This window comes from Cryptotermes secundus, unplaced genomic scaffold (genome assembly GCF_002891405.2).
Source record: "Cryptotermes secundus unplaced genomic scaffold, Csec_1.0 scaffold1475, whole genome shotgun sequence".
In the NCBI taxonomy this organism is placed as follows: Eukaryota; Metazoa; Arthropoda; class Insecta; order Blattodea; family Kalotermitidae; genus Cryptotermes; species Cryptotermes secundus.
Genome location: NW_019731600.1, coordinates 330,672 through 347,555, shown reverse-complemented (window position 1 = coordinate 347,555; position 16,884 = coordinate 330,672). Strand labels below are relative to the sequence as shown.

Genomic DNA, 16,884 nt, shown 5'->3' with positions numbered 1-16,884 from the left:
AAAATAATTTATTTGCATTAGTAGTTAGAGAAATTGTTTCTACAAACAAATACAATTGCTTATTTAATGATATCAATCAGTTTTTAAAATAATTAGTGATATATGAAATAAACAGTAAAGAACCTTAATGAGGAATCAGTTTGACTGTGATGCCACAGATGTCATGGTTTTGATGTGTATATAGAGTCACTTGCCACATTATAGTTGTGTAGTAAGTAACTCTTTGCGGCAGAAGGATACTGTGAATATTGATTGTTATTTCAGTTGCACTTTCATTGAATCAAGGCACAAGTTTTGGAAGGCTGAAAATTTATCACATTGATTGTTGTTCAGTAATTAATTGAAATTTGTTGAATATGGGACAGTAATGCATATTTTATGTTGAGCTTCAGCTGGGCCAAGAAGAATTCACTAAGTAACAAGATTTTTCTAAATTTGGGAACCTTTAATCGGGATTTAACTTTCTCTTCAGAATGTACAGAAAGGCTTAAGTAGAAAGTGTTGTCTGTGAACAAACGGTATAGAGATTAAACCATGAAAATGTTAATTTCTTGGGTTTATAGGTAACCAGCACACTACACTTCTGAACTAGAATTTGTATGTGTATATGCACACATGTTCACATGCATATGATGTGAAAAGGAATGTATACACTTTGTTTACAAAAGGGATCTCTTGGAGGTTGTTTTTAACAGATATTTGACTAACAGTTAGTGTCTCATCAATTTAAAGGTGATAAGCAGTGACCTGAAATGACGTTATGTTTCCAGTCATTCAGGTGGTCTTGTTATGGACTATGATTGTCAATTGCAATGTGACTGATGATGTCACAGTCGAGTGGGTGGATTGTGCTTCATATTTGGGGAAAGGGGTACTGGTTTAAAATCTTGTCTGAGAGACAATCTATAATGTAACTAAGTTTTTTTGTGGTTTTCCTTAATTTCTGCAGATGAAAGCTGGTATAGTTCCTCAGATATCCTTTCAGTTTATTATTCTCTGATAATGACCTACTGGCAGCGTCATGAAGTAGACCAAAAATAAATACAGATAAATTATAGTATGAACTGTCTTTTTTGTCTTTTATTTTCAGGCATGTCCTTTTGATTCATGTAGCCCACTGATGGAGTCCTTCACATCCCTTTCCACTGAAGCAATTGGGCATTGTGTTTCTGACAGTGACAAATAGATCTTGGCCTTGAAGTCAGAATGCTTTTCTGAAAAGAAGTTATTTTCACTGCTTCCACTTTGAAGTCAGAGGATTTTCATATTTATATATGAAAATTGTAATTATTTGTTTGTTGTAAATCTTTTCAGTAAACTCTTTACAAAGAATGACTGCAGGTTCTGATGTGCCTGTGGTCTAATTTGAATATGGTATAAGATATTTTATAACTGCTGCTTAAATGTTCTCACTGATATGGCAAAATTTATTTGTATAGCTGTGGGTGCAACAGCAGTGTATCCAATCGACTTAGTTAAGACGAGAATGCAGAACCAAAGGACAGGCTCCTTCATTGGTGAGCTGATGTACAGAAATAGCTTTGACTGCTGTAAGAAAGTCATCAGGCATGAAGGCTTTTTTGGTTTGTATAGAGGCCTTGTGCCGCAACTAATGGGTGTGGCACCAGAAAAAGCTATCAAGCTCACGGTAAGTGAAAATGGGATTCTTAGAAGACTGCCTTTTTTTTTTTTTTTACTCTTAGAAAATCAGATCATGTCTGTGTGTCATCTTTTCTGTATGTCTCATGTGTGCATCAGTAAACATGACAAGATTTCTATGGAAATAATTTAGTCCCTCAAGCTACAGGCAGTTTTATCCTTACTCTGTGGTGGGAATTAAACCCCCAGGCAATGTAAGAATTTGACATTCCATCACAAAAATTGTCATCATTTCTGAACTTATGATGCCAGTCAATTCCAAATTTGGAGTAGTGAATATAGTGAACAGTATAAGTGGTGATATAATGTAATGGCAGTAATTACTCTCTTCATTTACAATATGTCCTTTGGTTAAACTTACTACCTCAAAAATCCTGTTTGATATGGAATAGACTGAAGCAGGAATCAACACACAGTCATTCCTGACAATCAGGACGCCAGTGAACAATATGTCTCCTAACACCAGACTTTGTACAAAAACTTTTTCTATAGGGCCTGCCTTCTTACCCGTAGTTGGGTTTCTTTTGATGTGTGGGGCTCTTATGTGTAGTTTTGTCAATACTCCGATGACAACCCACTTCTTCGGAACAGTTTGTTGGTCCTGAAAAGAACCGTGGTTGCTGAGATGTTTGATCGGAGAGGTAGCGCAGCGCACGCCGGTAAGGAGAGAGGCTAGTTGCGGTGAGTGGCCTGGCTGCAGTGCGGCCGTGGCTGGAGGTTGTTTGGTTGCCGTGCGGCAGCGTGAGTTGGAGGTTGCTTGATCGCAGCACGGCGGCTGCTGGTGAAAGGCTAGTCGTTGAGCGCGGTCGTAGGAGTCATGAGGCAGTGGCTACGCCAGATGCCCAGTGCGTCGGACAGTAACACGACCACCGGCGAGTCCAGGCGCTGTGCCCCAGTGAGTCGGGTGTGAGAGAGCCGGAGGGCCGAGGCAGTCGTGCCTGGCGCAGCCTGCCGATGCCTCCGAAGACCGAGCGCTGGTGACGAAGCCTGCTGGCTGATGTTGCTTGGTGTGGCTAGCTCATAGACTGATGATCATCTGAATACTCAGCGTTGGATCTGCCCCTTTTTATACACTGCTCGGTGGGTGGAGCGAAACTTGAAATTGAGGAGGAAGAATTGATTGGCTAGCGCGCGTAATGGTGTAGTTGCGGGCTAGCAGTGAGCGCAGTATAAATGCGAACGTTTGAAGGAATCTGATTGGTTAGCGCGCGTGATGGTGAAAAGTGATGTGAAGAGCGAGCATTGCAGAAATGCATGATAATGTGGGATGTTCCCACAGATGAAATGTCATATAAAGAGGCATTTGGATGGAGGATTGATTGAAGGTTTACCAGCTGTTGGAGATGATGGTATTTGTGGTCTGTAGGTGTTAATTATGACTTTGGCTGATTATTTCTGTAGACTAATCAATGCAATTTTTGGTCTTGAGTATTGTAGATGTATGAATTATGAACTTTCACACTGAGGATTCAGCTAAAGAATCTTAGGTACCATTTCATTTCTCTCATCCTTTCCAAAATATAGGGGCTGTAGTTTCTGGTCTTTCAAGTTAGTTCCTCCCCTTACTTCATTATAATCATGTACACACTTCTCCAGAAAATTACTGAAATAATTTTTAAGTTTTCTAATATTTTGAAGCACTAGTTGAGAGCATGAAGTCTATTTCTTTTGCCTTGTTAAAATCTTGGAATGACATTCAGTGGCTACAAAATTATGAACAAATATTGACAGACTGGTGGCCAGACATTAAACTGCTGCTCTGACAGCAGGGCAGTTAACATGCATGCCCTCTGGCTTGAGGGCTTGAAGGATTAAATTACGTTCAACATTCTTAGAATTTGCAAGGGTCCAAACTGAAATTAAGTCCTGTAGAACTTCTAAAATCTACCTCATGATCTAACATTATTAAGAAATTTGTTCTCATTTGATTAATTTCTCTAATATTGTTGTATGTCATGTTATTCCTTGGTGTAAAATTCTGCACATAAGATTGTGCTCTGATGCCTTGCAGTTTTGTTGGTTGATACTGACATGTCAGGAAACTTGTGCTGCCTCCATAGTTGAAATATATGTAGGTTAAGGACTTCATCTTGGTTATATAGACAGTTTGCATTGAAGGTGGTAGTTAAAACCTAAGAAAGGGAATAAAGAAATGGATGCTGATCCAGGCCTGGGTGGAGGAGTGACATCACAGGAGGAAGGAACTGTTGTGTCCTTAAACAGAACCTTCCTCCTCCTTGGAGAACCATTGAGAGGGTTCAGTAATCTGCTCAGGAAGAACCTCTTCTTTGTTCTCATGTTCCAGATCCTCCCTTAGCAAGCCTTGGAATCCTCTTATTCACTCCCTTGAGGAAAGGAATTTTTTCTCCAATGACAAGTTATTTTCTTCTGAAAGTATACTCCTCTACCTGGGCTGATTTCTCATGCCTTATTTCCTATTTGCAGGGGCCCTGTAACATGTCATCTTTTTCCCATATCTCAATTTTGAAATTTGTGTCCTGTAGGCAAAACATATTGGGGCCCTGAAAAAAATCATAATTTCTCCAAGTTATACCTTTTTCCCTGAAGATAACGTTGTGCCCTTAGAAAGGGCCTTCTTTTCTCATGATTTCGTATGCCATCTGTGATGAAAAACAGTGTGCCCTTTAAGAGGCCAGTTTTCCTAACCACTGTTTCCTTTGATCTGTATCAGGATCCATTTCCTTACACTCTCCTTTGGGTCTCTGTTATCACCTGCCTTGCGATTTGCCTGTATAGCTGAGCCAGTTCCCCAGCCTTCACATTTCAACCCTGAAGCTGGAGGTAGCATGCGGTTCTGAAACATTAGTATCCTGCTGTAATACTATGATGTCACAGACCAGAGACCATAGTGTGAACAATCACTACCATAAAAACCTCAAAACTCAATAAGTGTTAACATATTTCAGGTAAATGACTTCGTTCGAGATAAATTCATGGACAAGAATGGAAACTTGCCTTTGTATGGTGAAATCATATCAGGGGCTTGTGTAAGTAATCTTGATTCTGTGCACTGTCTTTTGAAATATTTAGCATATTTTGATTTATCTACCATTTAAACATGCAGTATGCTTCTTGTCACTTTCATGTGCATTTGGTGGTGACCGGTACTGAAATTGTCATCAGTGATAAAAGCGACAGTTCTTCTGATTCTAATGTTATCCTGTTTGTGGGTGGTGGCATGTATAATGTATCACATCCCAGAACATAGTAATCTGCCTAGTCACCATTGTGAGAGCCATACATCTTGTTCCTTGCTATGTTTGCAAGATCCCACCTATTCCATGCCTTGATCTGAATAAATTCAGTCTACACCCTTATACTTTATTTCTTTGTAATAGATTTTACTATTATTCTCCTGTCTGTATCCTTTGATCTGCCAAGTCATCTCTTCCCGTCAGGAGTTGAGGCTATAATTATATAAGAATTTGGCCTCTCCTATTTGTGTTACATACCCTGCTAGTCTCACAGTCCCTGAATTGATCATCCTGACAATATTTGATGAAGAATACAACTTATGAAGCTTATCATTACACAGTTGGTTCATCCTTTTTTGTGTTTCATTTTCTTAGTTACAAATATTCTCCTTACTTCTCTGCCTTTATTGAACTTGTGTGAAATATTGCTTGTTCCAGGCTGGTGGTTCACAAGTTATATTTACGAATCCATTGGAGATTGTTAAGATTCGTCTCCAAGTAGCAGGTGAAATTGCCAGTGGAACAAAGATCAGTGCCCTCAATGTTGTGAAGGAACTTGGCCTCTTTGGAATGTACAAGGTGAGACTCTGTACAGTGCATTCAGAGTGATCATTTGCCAAACGCATTTCAACCCTGGACCAAAACTAGGATTCTAAACTTCTGATATTTTATAGGAACCATTGGCAGAAGATAATGCGGGAAAAATATGCTGGCAATTGTTCATGAATGCATAACATATGCTATTGTGATTTGATGTAGGAATTTGTGAGTAATGTGTCTAAAAGTTTGGCACTAGTTGCATACCATGTTTACACGTACAGTGACTTAATTGTACCCAAGGAACAGACAGTTTCTCAAGAACATCCTGCTCCATAGAAACCTAATGTCACAGTTTCATGGCTAGCACGCTTACTCCGTTTATGGGAGGTATCTTGTTCAAATCTCAGACCAGAGACCAGGCACACTCATGATGTGTATTTAGGTTTTTATCAGCTCTTGCCACAAATGCTGGGATGGCGCTGTAAAAACAGGACACAGCTGTGTTCCACTTTTATGTACAAAATCCATTTGGCCAATTCTCTTTGCCTGTTGCATGTGACTGGTTTTGAAGTGCAAGTATGACTTATGTACACTGCTGTTTCATTGCAGGGCAGTGAGTTATTGCATAAAGTGATCAGTAAATTGCACATAGTGGTAATAAATTATTGGTTTTATTTTTCTTATTTATTTATGCCTTATTTAATGTTGCTGTCAGTAGCTGAGACTGCATAACATTGAATGGTATTATAAAGCAGTGAATAATGAATTGGAAAGGATATGGAAGGCAGCAATTCTGAAGAGACTGAGGAAAACCACAGAACCCTCATTCAGTGTAGCCACTATCTAGCCTGAGATTTGAACCTGGTACCTACTGAATACAAAGCAGGAGTGCAAACAGTAACGATGTTTGGTTAGAATGTTGGTCAATGGGAATAGATTCATAAAGGTGATCTAATAAATAAGCAGTTTTTATTATTACAGTAGAAAGTAAAACCCCCCAGGTGAAGAATATACACTTTTGCTAATTCATTGTTAATAATTATCTTGTCATATAATTCTGTATTATTTATGCAATTAATGTAAGCATTATTAAATAAATCAGGGAACAATTTGGTGTCGTGAAGCTGATGGCTTAGTAGTGATTCACACTACTTATTTGTCTATTGCCATGCAGGGTAAGTAATTTCTTTAGCTGGGTAGGAGACTGCAGTAATTCTCTGTGACTTAACAGAAATCACAGGCAGCATCTGAATCTGTAATCTTCATTTACAAGGTTTCTGGCATGGTTGCATGTATGATGAAATGCTGATACTGTTCTCTACCTTTTTTTTTCCTTTCTCTCTATGTGTTTTCAGGGAGCAAAAGCGTGTTTTCTTCGTGATGTTCCCTTTAGTGCCATCTACTTCCCAGCGTATGCCCACACAAAAGTAAAATTGGCAGATGAGAATGGCTACAACAGCCCGCTGACACTTCTGTTTGCTGGCGCCATTGCTGGTGTTCCTGCAGCTTCACTTGTCACTCCTGCTGATGTCATCAAGACGCGACTACAGGTGCAAAATTTTCTTCCACAGTAAATTATTCATCACACCAGGTCCCTTAAAAAAGAATCATTGCTGTGTTTTGCTGTACATCCGGTTATGGATGGTTGTTTTCATTATAAACACTTCTGCCTCAAGAAAAAGTGTAACTTTACAGTTCCTTCGATTTCAGTGATTGTTATTCGGGATATATTGTTTTCTTCCATAAGAAGCATTTTGTGAGAATGGAAGGAATTTCCACAGTGTGTTGGAATGATTGTAATTGCTTCTAATTCTACATGGAAGCAAGATTGGATGAAGAACTTAACTTGATTAACTGTATCCAGAATTCAAATGTGCAGTGTCCCTTTGCCAGAGCATGCGTGTATTAAACTGGATTTTGATGACATAGTGACAAAGAAATATTGAATGCTGAGCCTATACTATTACTTTTGGACAGTTTACAGTAAGTCATGAATGTTTCTCTCACTGATAATAGAGAATGAACAAGTTTTGGGTTTAAGTGTTCTTTATATTTTTCTTTTATGTACCATCAAAGGTCATTTTTCATTTTCTTTTCCATGTGTTGTTTTAGTTATGATTTGAGTTTCTATCAGAATTTTTAAGTCTGGAAGTCTTCAATGAAAGAAAGTGTTTTGGAACACTTTTTTGTAATGATATGATTTCCTGGACAACGAAGAACAAAATTAAAACTGCTTCAAAAATGGTGATTTAAAATCAGAATGATTAAGTGATTTATTCTTTAATTATGAAACCCACACATAATTATTTTTTCACAGGTTGTAGCAAGAGCAGGGCAGACAACATACACAGGAGTTCTTGATGCTGCCAAGAAAATATACAAGGAGGAGGGGCTTCGAGCCTTCTGGAAGGGAGCAACAGGTATGACTGAACTCACATTCTGTTACAGCATAGGAAATTTTTGTGCTTATCTAATATTTTGGCTGCAAAACACTTGGCTTATTGTAAGTCACATATTCTGGATCATGAGTACAACCCCAAATTTCTCATTATAGGTTTATTTTCTGATTGGAAGCAGATATTTTGCTTGAAATTATACTCTTCTTTACTTACAATGAAGAAATATGCAGTCCATTCTCAAGCATTCTTTATGCATAGCAAATGGTACATTATTTTTTGGTGAGATTGTGTTTATTGTATATGTCACTCTTTAAATGGAGTGATCAAAAAATTGGAATGTACAGTGTAACACCAAAAGAAATTGTTATGTCTTTGTTATACTACCTGCATGTAGTCACCATACTGATTTAGATTTTTGTCAAGAAACCAGTTTTTTGTTGCTAACCTTAATAGACTTCACATTTGGCACTGGTGAGAAGCATCCAGTATCCAACAGTTTAAAAATAGTACTGATTGTGTGTAGAGCCAGGATAGCACAGTCAGTATAGCTACTGGCTACAGGCTGGATGGCGCAGGGGTCAGAGTTCGAGTCCCTGTGGTGGCAAGAATTTTCACTTTTAGGTGTCTTTTACACCAGCTCTGGGGCCCACCCAGCCTCCTATCCAGTGGGTACTTGGGACTCTTTCCCTAGGGGTAAAGTGGCCATGGCATGAAGCTGACCACTCACCTCCAACTAGTGCCCAGGTCAAGAAAATGTGGGTCTGTACACCCACTCCCCCATACATCATCATGGCATAGTGCTTAGAAGCACAGGGACAACTTTACCTTACCTTTTACTGATTTTGTGATCTTCATAGAAGGGGAAGCTAACAGTGAGGAAACTCCTGTATTGAACCATCAATGTAAACTATTTTATATTATCATTGTCAGCTTTTTGGTTTAAGCCCTTGACCTGTCTGGTTACAAAGGTTAAAGCTGATCCATCTGTTCAGTGAATACCCCTAGCATTTTCTATCTTTCAGGCTCTTTTCATAGAGGACCTTCAAGCTTCTATTTGCTGGCATTTTTACCAAATATCATTTTCTTGATATGTTGTTACCAGGTCTTCTGTAATATCTTCATTACCTTTATTCTTTTCTTTGCAAATGCTCTGAGGAAATACTTTAATATCCAGCGTTCAGATTCACATGAAAGCATCAGTGTAGCTATTCCTCTGTGTAATTTCAGTTAGATTTGTTTGAGGCATGTCATAGTTCCACTTAACAGTTAAAATGTGTTTAGTTTTGTATTAACATCATTGCCTCTCATGGTGTATAATGCAGCTTCCTTGTTTGTTCAAGTATTTTATTGTCTAAAAGAAATTTTGCTCTTATAGGTTCTGACATTTCTTTTAGTATTTCATTTGCAATAGTTGCAATTTCTCCCAGGTCCAAGTTTTTGCACAACTCATCAAGCAGCATTAATCTTGGCTCACGACTACCATATTTTAGAACCACTTGTGATTACATGCCCCTTTAGTAACTGTAGCATTGTTTGCTGTTTATTATGCAGAAAAATCTGTGATAGTGACTGAAATGGTTAGCTCTGCACTAATACTTATATTCTCCTTTCATAGTCTAGTTGACAAATAGTTCTCTGTTATGTATGTTATATTGGGACAAATATTGTGAATAAACAAATTTTAAAGGATGTGAAAGAAAGCAGTTGTGTCCTGTATTAAGGTATTATGTCAGAATTTTCTTGGAGGAACAGAGTAGAACCTCAGAATGCCTTAGTTTGGATTGTTGACCTTGGAAAAAATTGAACCAAGGCTGTCACATGTAATCTGTGTTTCTCCTGACACTATGTCAGCTTGAAAGTTATGGAGTTTCAAATTAAAAGTAATATTGAGTTAAGAAGAAAGGTTTTAAGAAATTGGAAATGGCTTGTTTAAGGTACTATCATTTGTTTAGAGAAATTGAATGAAGATATGCCCAAAACCTTAGTCACACCTCCCCCTCTGCTGTGTGCTATGTATAAAGAATAACTAATAATCAAAAAATGAAGGGTAACTGGCAACTTCATATTGTTCAAACATTTATTATACGTCAAATAATCCTGTATATTCATTATAAATACTTACATTTGTGTTCTTCTTAAGAAAAAATAGAATTACGTATCGCCTACTGATAAGTTTGTAGTTAATTGCAAGTACTGATCATAGTGAATACCAGTAATGTCATTAACATATGACTAAAAAGTGTACACATATTGATAACTTGGTCACTGTGATGCTTTACAATGCTTTAGTTGTGTAATGTGTGTGTATTAATACTGCAACAGGGGCCGCGCCATAGCTCAAGCGGTTAGTCGCTGGCTTCCCACCGTGGTGGCCCGGGTTCGATCCCGGGTCTGGTCAAGTGGGATTTGTGGTGGACAAAGTGGCGCTAGGGCGGGTTTTCTCCGAGTACTTCGGTTTCCCCTGCCAATCTTCATTCCACCAATTGCTCCACAATCACCCTCACCTAACATCTGGGGCTGGAACAATAGGCCAGAAGTGGCCACAGTACAAGGGACTTAGGCTCCCCATACACACACAGTTTGGCCTTCCGATCGACCTTACAGGCAAAACTGTGACAGTTTACCCCCTCCCTTTCCTCCCCATACACGCACAGATAAAGCGGCAGGCTTCATGCCACGGTCAGGGTCTTCCAGCCTATAATGCTGAGTCACACACGTCACGTGCTATGGTCCTGCAGGCCGAACTGACAGACTGATGGGTTTCCTACAGGCCAACAGTCTAAACGATTGGCCGGCCGGCTGGCCGGCCGCACCACACACGTCAGTTTTGCCTTTCAGTCTTCAACTGTGCAGGCCAAACGGAAGACCAAACTTGTGTATGGGGGCCCTTAGTCCCACCCCACTAGAAATAAAAAGAAGTACTGCAAGAGTATCTCTAGCTTTCACTTTTCGAACCTGGGTTATTTTCAGATGATTCAGACCTTCACTTTTTAATTTATTACACATCCAACAAGAATAGTTTGAAGAAATATTTTTTTCTTTTGTTGGAATTATAAACAGTTTAATAAGTAGAGTGGATTCACAGTGAATATTGCCTTTAAGCAACTGTTGTATTTGTATATATTTTATAGCAAATGTGACTTTCTTATGCCATATTTACTTGCATGATTTATGTACAGTTACTTTTAGACAAAAAAATTTAGAAAAGAATTAAGTAATGTATGTTCTCCAAATTGAGGCTAGATACACATGAAAGATCTCTGATCTTTGCAGTCCATTTGCTTTTCTCTGTTGACATGTGCTGTAGACGTCATCTGTATAAGGAACTGCCAAAATGTAATTTAAATAAATACTGGCTTCTCACATGCATTTTTTATTTCATGTGTAATTTTCTAAGTGATAGAAGTAGCTTGAAACACAGGCCATTAACTCCTGTGATTTTTGCACTCTTTGACTTCATTTTCTAAAACTCTCAAAAGAGGCTATCAGTGTATGTATCTTTATCAACATACGTTTCATTAATCATAAATAGCTTGAGGGCAAAACAAGTGCATTAGTGATGCACGATTCACGCAAGTAATTTTAAATCTTCACCCCATCTCCTTCTCTTTACTGATTAGACATGGATGCTGCTGTTGGACATCTGAATGGTATTGCCATGATCTTGCCTCTCATTATTTTATTTTTCCACGTCTTGTTTTGAAACATGATTTAAGTAAATGTACTTTAGGAAATTTAAAGCAACTTCAGGCAGGGATGGGAAGGGAAGCTGCCATAAAAATGTCAGTGTTTGTGCGACTTTTTTTTTTTTTTTTTTCTGTGTTGTTCTATGTGTTTGGCACCTTACTGTATTTAGTACAATCAAGGATTTCATATTGTTAAAATTCCCATAATAAGTAATGATTTGAAAGATGTCAGATAGAGGAGAATGTAACATTTACACAGTGAGGTTCAAGATGTGGATTGTGAATTTTGTTTGAAAGAAATTGTGCTATTTTTGCCACACAACTCATTCATTTTCTTAATATTGTCATGTGTAGGGTGATACATGCGACAAAAATGATGGGTTCTACTTCAGATGATTGGATTTATTAGCACTTTGGTCACAACCTCTCTTAAACACACTTAAATACAGTAAATACAGCGCTCTTGCTGATTTACACACTTTCCAGTTCACCGCTTCACATGCACTAGGCTTTCCAGTCTTCACTAGTCATCTCCTGGCAATGGATCTCAACATAGAAACTATTAACAGTCTCACTGGAATGCACACACCCAATATCACTGCACTATAGCACTCATAAAGCCTTAAAATTACAAGTTAAATTCTCAGAGGCCGAATCCTGGACTCTCCACTTTGTCACTGTCACTTAAAAATTGAAAGCAGTTATATTTGTAACTGCTGTTATATATCCACACCAACCACGCAGAAATCACAGCCTCTGTTGTTGAAACACGTTTACCAAATGACTGCCTAGCAGTGGTCATGTCATGGACCCCATAGAAAGTCAGTCATGTGATAAGCTACCTTGCCAGTCCATTGGCACATTGATTGTCACCTAGCAACGCTGCGATAAACATTCGTCCTATTGTAATGCATTCAACTGAAGGCTGTTTACAGGTCATTGTCTAGAAATGCTCTGGCCATCCATGTTACAGTATTTCGCAGCCATAAGTTTTGTAACCTCAACCTAAAGTGTAAATTTTGCTGTGAGGACTAATATTGACATATTTTATGCACCACAGCTTTCAGACATGAGTTTGTTTTAAAAGGGTGTACAGTTTATGCAAGTAAATATGCTGTTATACTCAATGAAAATTAAAAAATAAGGCTTGTACATAATGAAATTTATTAAGTCCAAATGTGTGGCCTTTTTTTTGTGGGAGTTCTTTATAGACTGGTTGTGCTGAGGAGGCTTGGCTGGGTATGTATGCATGTATACATGTAAAAGCCAAGTTAGAATCTTACAAAGTGCGTAATAGAGAAAGGAAGGAGCACTTACCAGGGTACGAGCCCAGAGATACACTGGGCCTTTACAAAATGAACTGTCATATCCTGCTCCATTTTGTTTTTAAAGATGTGTTTGTCAAAGTGCTTTTACTCTTACAAACACTATGTCCATACAGTAAACTCACAGAAAGTTATTGTACACAGTATACAGACAGTTTATCACTGGAGTTCAGAAATATGTACAAGGAGGTTCATTCTGTAGTTTGTGGCCTTATTAGTGCCTCTTCATAGACTGAGATGTTGACCATTTTTTTGGCTTCTGTCTGATAGGAAAACAAGTGCTACCAAAAAAATGTTATGAGTAAAGCCACTTTACTTACCTCTTACTACTACAGCTGCTGAAATTGATGCATATTCTTCACTGTTGTAGCAAATTCTGTGACAAGTGTTGAAGTTCAATTATTCCTGTAATAATGTTCCATATTTTATTCTGCCAGGCTTCCACAGTTCATGGATTTCTGTAAATATTCTGCTTGGAGTTTCCCACAGATATAAAATCACACACTTTCATATCCTAGGAATGTGATTGTCATCATCCTCTACTGATTATTCATCATGGGAAACATCCTTTAGTAACTGCATTGAATTTTTGTGGTGTATGCAGATGCGTTTTCCTGCTGAAAATGCATGCATTTATTTTCTACTATAGTGACTCATTCAAAGAAAGCCTCCAAAATTTTGTTCACATACTCTCCTGAATTAACTATGTCATGAAAGAGTATGGACTCTTATGATTCTCCTAGCATTTACACCACACCTTACACCAGCATTTTAGTCACATAACGGTATCTTGCAGATAACGTGGATTTTCAGTTAGCTTCTTAGCTGTGAGTGTCTACACACATACTCGCAGCTAAGAAGGGAACACACATCACAAGACACAGTTTACGCAGAATATAAGAAAAATTACCCCCATAGTGGAAGAACCACACACAAGTTTTAATTATGACACATAAGATGAATAATCTTAACAAGTTTTAGTGTGTGTAAATTCATTATAGTTGACAAATATGCACTTTTTAAATAATTTTATAAAGGCAAGCAATTAAATAGATTAGCATAATTAGGGCACCTGATGATGGCACTATGTTAGTGAAACATGTCGTGAAGTATCAGGTGAAATTGAGTGAACTACAAGACGGCAACTGTATATATATCATGGATGAAAATCAGTGCAACAGGACGCTAAAAGACAACATTATAAAAAGGCTTCATTCATTCATTCATTCATTTATTGTATATTCCATAAATCCATATACATAGATATAGAACCAGTCACATAGTTAATATAGTACAATACAAATATAAATATATATGTACAGATTATAATCATTGTAATAGATAAAAACCATGTGTTAAATTTATATAAAAACAGTCTTACATCACTATACGTAAAATTATTCAATATTAAAAATTTTTTTATGTTATTATCCTTATTTCTAGGCAAATTCATCACAAGTATAAAAAAGAGTTTTGTAATAAAAATGTTGTCAACTGAATTTTAAAATTTTTCATGTCATTCATATTCATATTCATATTCATTTCATTTGCATTCATACTGTTACAACTGCAACACTTGAACATGTCAACTCACTGAACACATCACTGTTAAAAGCTCTATAATCCTAGAATACATTAGACTAAAAATAACACTGCACTTGCCTTACAACATCAATAAAAATTTTAAAAATATAACAATAACTATTACAAATGCTATGCTTCCTCATGTCCCTGTTGAAGAAATTCATTCAATGTATAGAAAGGACGATCAAATAAAAATAATTTTAATTTATGCTTAAATTCGTTACATCCCTTTGACTTTTTAACTTCCAAAGGAAGTATATTATATAATTTAATGCCCACATTAATAACACTTTTCTTAAAAACTGATGTGTTACATTGTTGTACATGAAGATCATCTTTCCTCCTAGTATTATACTCATATAAATCAGTATTTCTCGTAGTGTATATATTATATCTCTTAAAATAACACAACACCTCTATGATGTACAAGGACGTAATAGTTAAAATCTTCAATTCTTTAAATAAAGGTCTGCATGACACTCTGTTATTCTAACCTTTCAGCAATATATATTAATAGTTACACCATCAAAATATATTTGCTGGTAAATCAGTGTGATGAAATCAATACAAAAGAGTATGCACATCACATTCCATAATTGTGAAGTTAGTCGTGAATTCGTTAATTATTTATCACCATTCCATCATAAAAGGAAGGTGCAGAATTGTTTTTAAAAGTTAACAATATCCAAGACTTTTTTAAGAATTGCATCAAAACTCAAAGTTAATATTTCTTGGCTCTTTCTCCCTCAGTTATTGTTAAATATCTGTGATTCCAGTACATTTTTTATATTTAACATTTTCATAATTTTACTGTAAGTTTTTATTCCATGGAAATACTTGTGTGTTAGTTCACCAAATTTTTCTAAGCCATCATAAATAAGAATATGGAACAAGAGATGTGAATTAAATTTGTTGTGTGATGCAACAGACTCCCTTTTGTTTGTTGAGAAAGCCTAAATTAACTGATTCTGGGTCTTTGGTAAATCTTTGTGTGTGGCATTTTTATTGTGAATCCAATTTTTGTTTGGTATATGAATAGGGGGTGTGCTTTTTATTTCATATTGGCTAATAATATAGAGGAGCGTTTAATGCAGTTGATAATAGAATCTGGTGGATTTTATTTTACTTGTATTTTATTTTAGTTCTAGGTGTTAAAATTCCTGTACAGATATAATACTTTGCAAGGGCGGATCTAGAAACCAATTGAGAAATTTTCAGTGTTAATTAGCAGCTAGGAAGTGTCGTAAATGAAATGAAATTGGTGAACGCACTTTCTCCTCTAGTCGTTCAAACTCTGGTAGGTGCTCTTCTTTCTCATACAACTTGCATATAATAACCAAACCAGAATTTCTGTTATGTAAGTATGTATGTTACTCTGTGTAACACATTATTATTATCCAAATCCTGTAGATGAAGGGACTAAATAAGTAGGAATTTTCGTGCTGTTAAGGAATTTGTACCATTATTATGTAGTAAAACTGGAAAAATTTAATGTCTCAGGTTTGAAGTGGGTCAGGAAACAAGGCAGAAACGTTTCTTGCTAAAAAGAAGTAAATAAATAATGAATTTGAAATTAAAAAATTCAGTTACATATTAAGATTGTGTTTGTAAAGTATTCTGTAAGTATATGTTGAAATTTTTTCAGATTCTAGTATCAGAACAGATAAGTAGAGGAATTACAAAATTAATTAAATCTTTTTGATAAATGCTGCCTGCTTAAATATTGCTTTCAATGTGGGATATTTTTTCAATTTTGTATTGATTTCTGTTTTGGGAAAGTCCTTGAAAATCTCTTGCTTTCATATTTCTTCTTTCCCTCCCCTCTTTATATAATATATTGTGGTAATACATGTTTCCTTTCTTTATGAATCGGGGGCCCGGGCCCCCCTGGAACTTCTCCCCCTCTGGTTTGATCCGCCCTTGTCCGTAAGTATTCGTTGGACTCTAGAGGTGCTTTTACTTACCACTTCTTGGTGAGAATACTTATTTTGCTAATTGTGCGTTTTGTTACTAATATTTTACTGTGTGCTGGTATACTGCCTGCTCAACGCTGGATCTCCCCAGTTATTTGGTGTTGCAATATTCTTGTTTAATGTAGAATGTCTCTGTCATATCTAAACAATCAGATTCTGTGTTTACCGTCAGCACTTTCCAATTAGGGATGTGCTGTTAATTAATGCAGCTGTCAAGTAGGTAGCACTCATGTTTGTGTATTTTCAGTCTTTGGTTCAAATCTTGGTGCTGATACCAGCTATTCTGAATGAGGTCTTTCATGATTACTTTCAGCCTTCTAAGGCAAATGAATTAGACTTCCTTTCACATCCATTTCCAAGTCATTTTTTCACTAATCATCCTGTCATTTGATGCAATGTAATCTGAGCAGTTGAAAGCATTAGTAACTAATCCAAGAGTAAACATGTGCTGTGCTTGAGAGTTTCAATTGGGGAATTCCGAATGAGGAAAGAAACATATCTGA

At 36.9% G+C, this 16,884-nt stretch overlaps 1 protein-coding gene across 14 annotated transcripts in view; it reads left to right on the top strand.

Moving 5' to 3' along the window:
- Positions 1-16,884, top strand: part of LOC111867277 (calcium-binding mitochondrial carrier protein Aralar1) — a 114,106-nt gene that overhangs the window by 64,636 nt on the left and 32,586 nt on the right. For all 14 annotated transcript variants that reach the window (XR_002843317.1, XR_002843318.1, XR_004513335.1 and 11 more), the window contains 5 exons: positions 1,440-1,648; positions 4,587-4,667; positions 5,313-5,453; positions 6,770-6,964; positions 7,732-7,834. Coding sequence is in view for 8 of the 14 variants with exons in the window: in XM_033752619.1 (XP_033608510.1) it covers positions 1,440-1,648; positions 4,587-4,667; positions 5,313-5,453; positions 6,770-6,964; positions 7,732-7,834 (729 nt within the window). In the remaining 6 variants the exon portion in view is untranslated. The remainder of the gene's footprint in view (positions 1-1,439; positions 1,649-4,586; positions 4,668-5,312; positions 5,454-6,769; positions 6,965-7,731; positions 7,835-16,884) is intronic.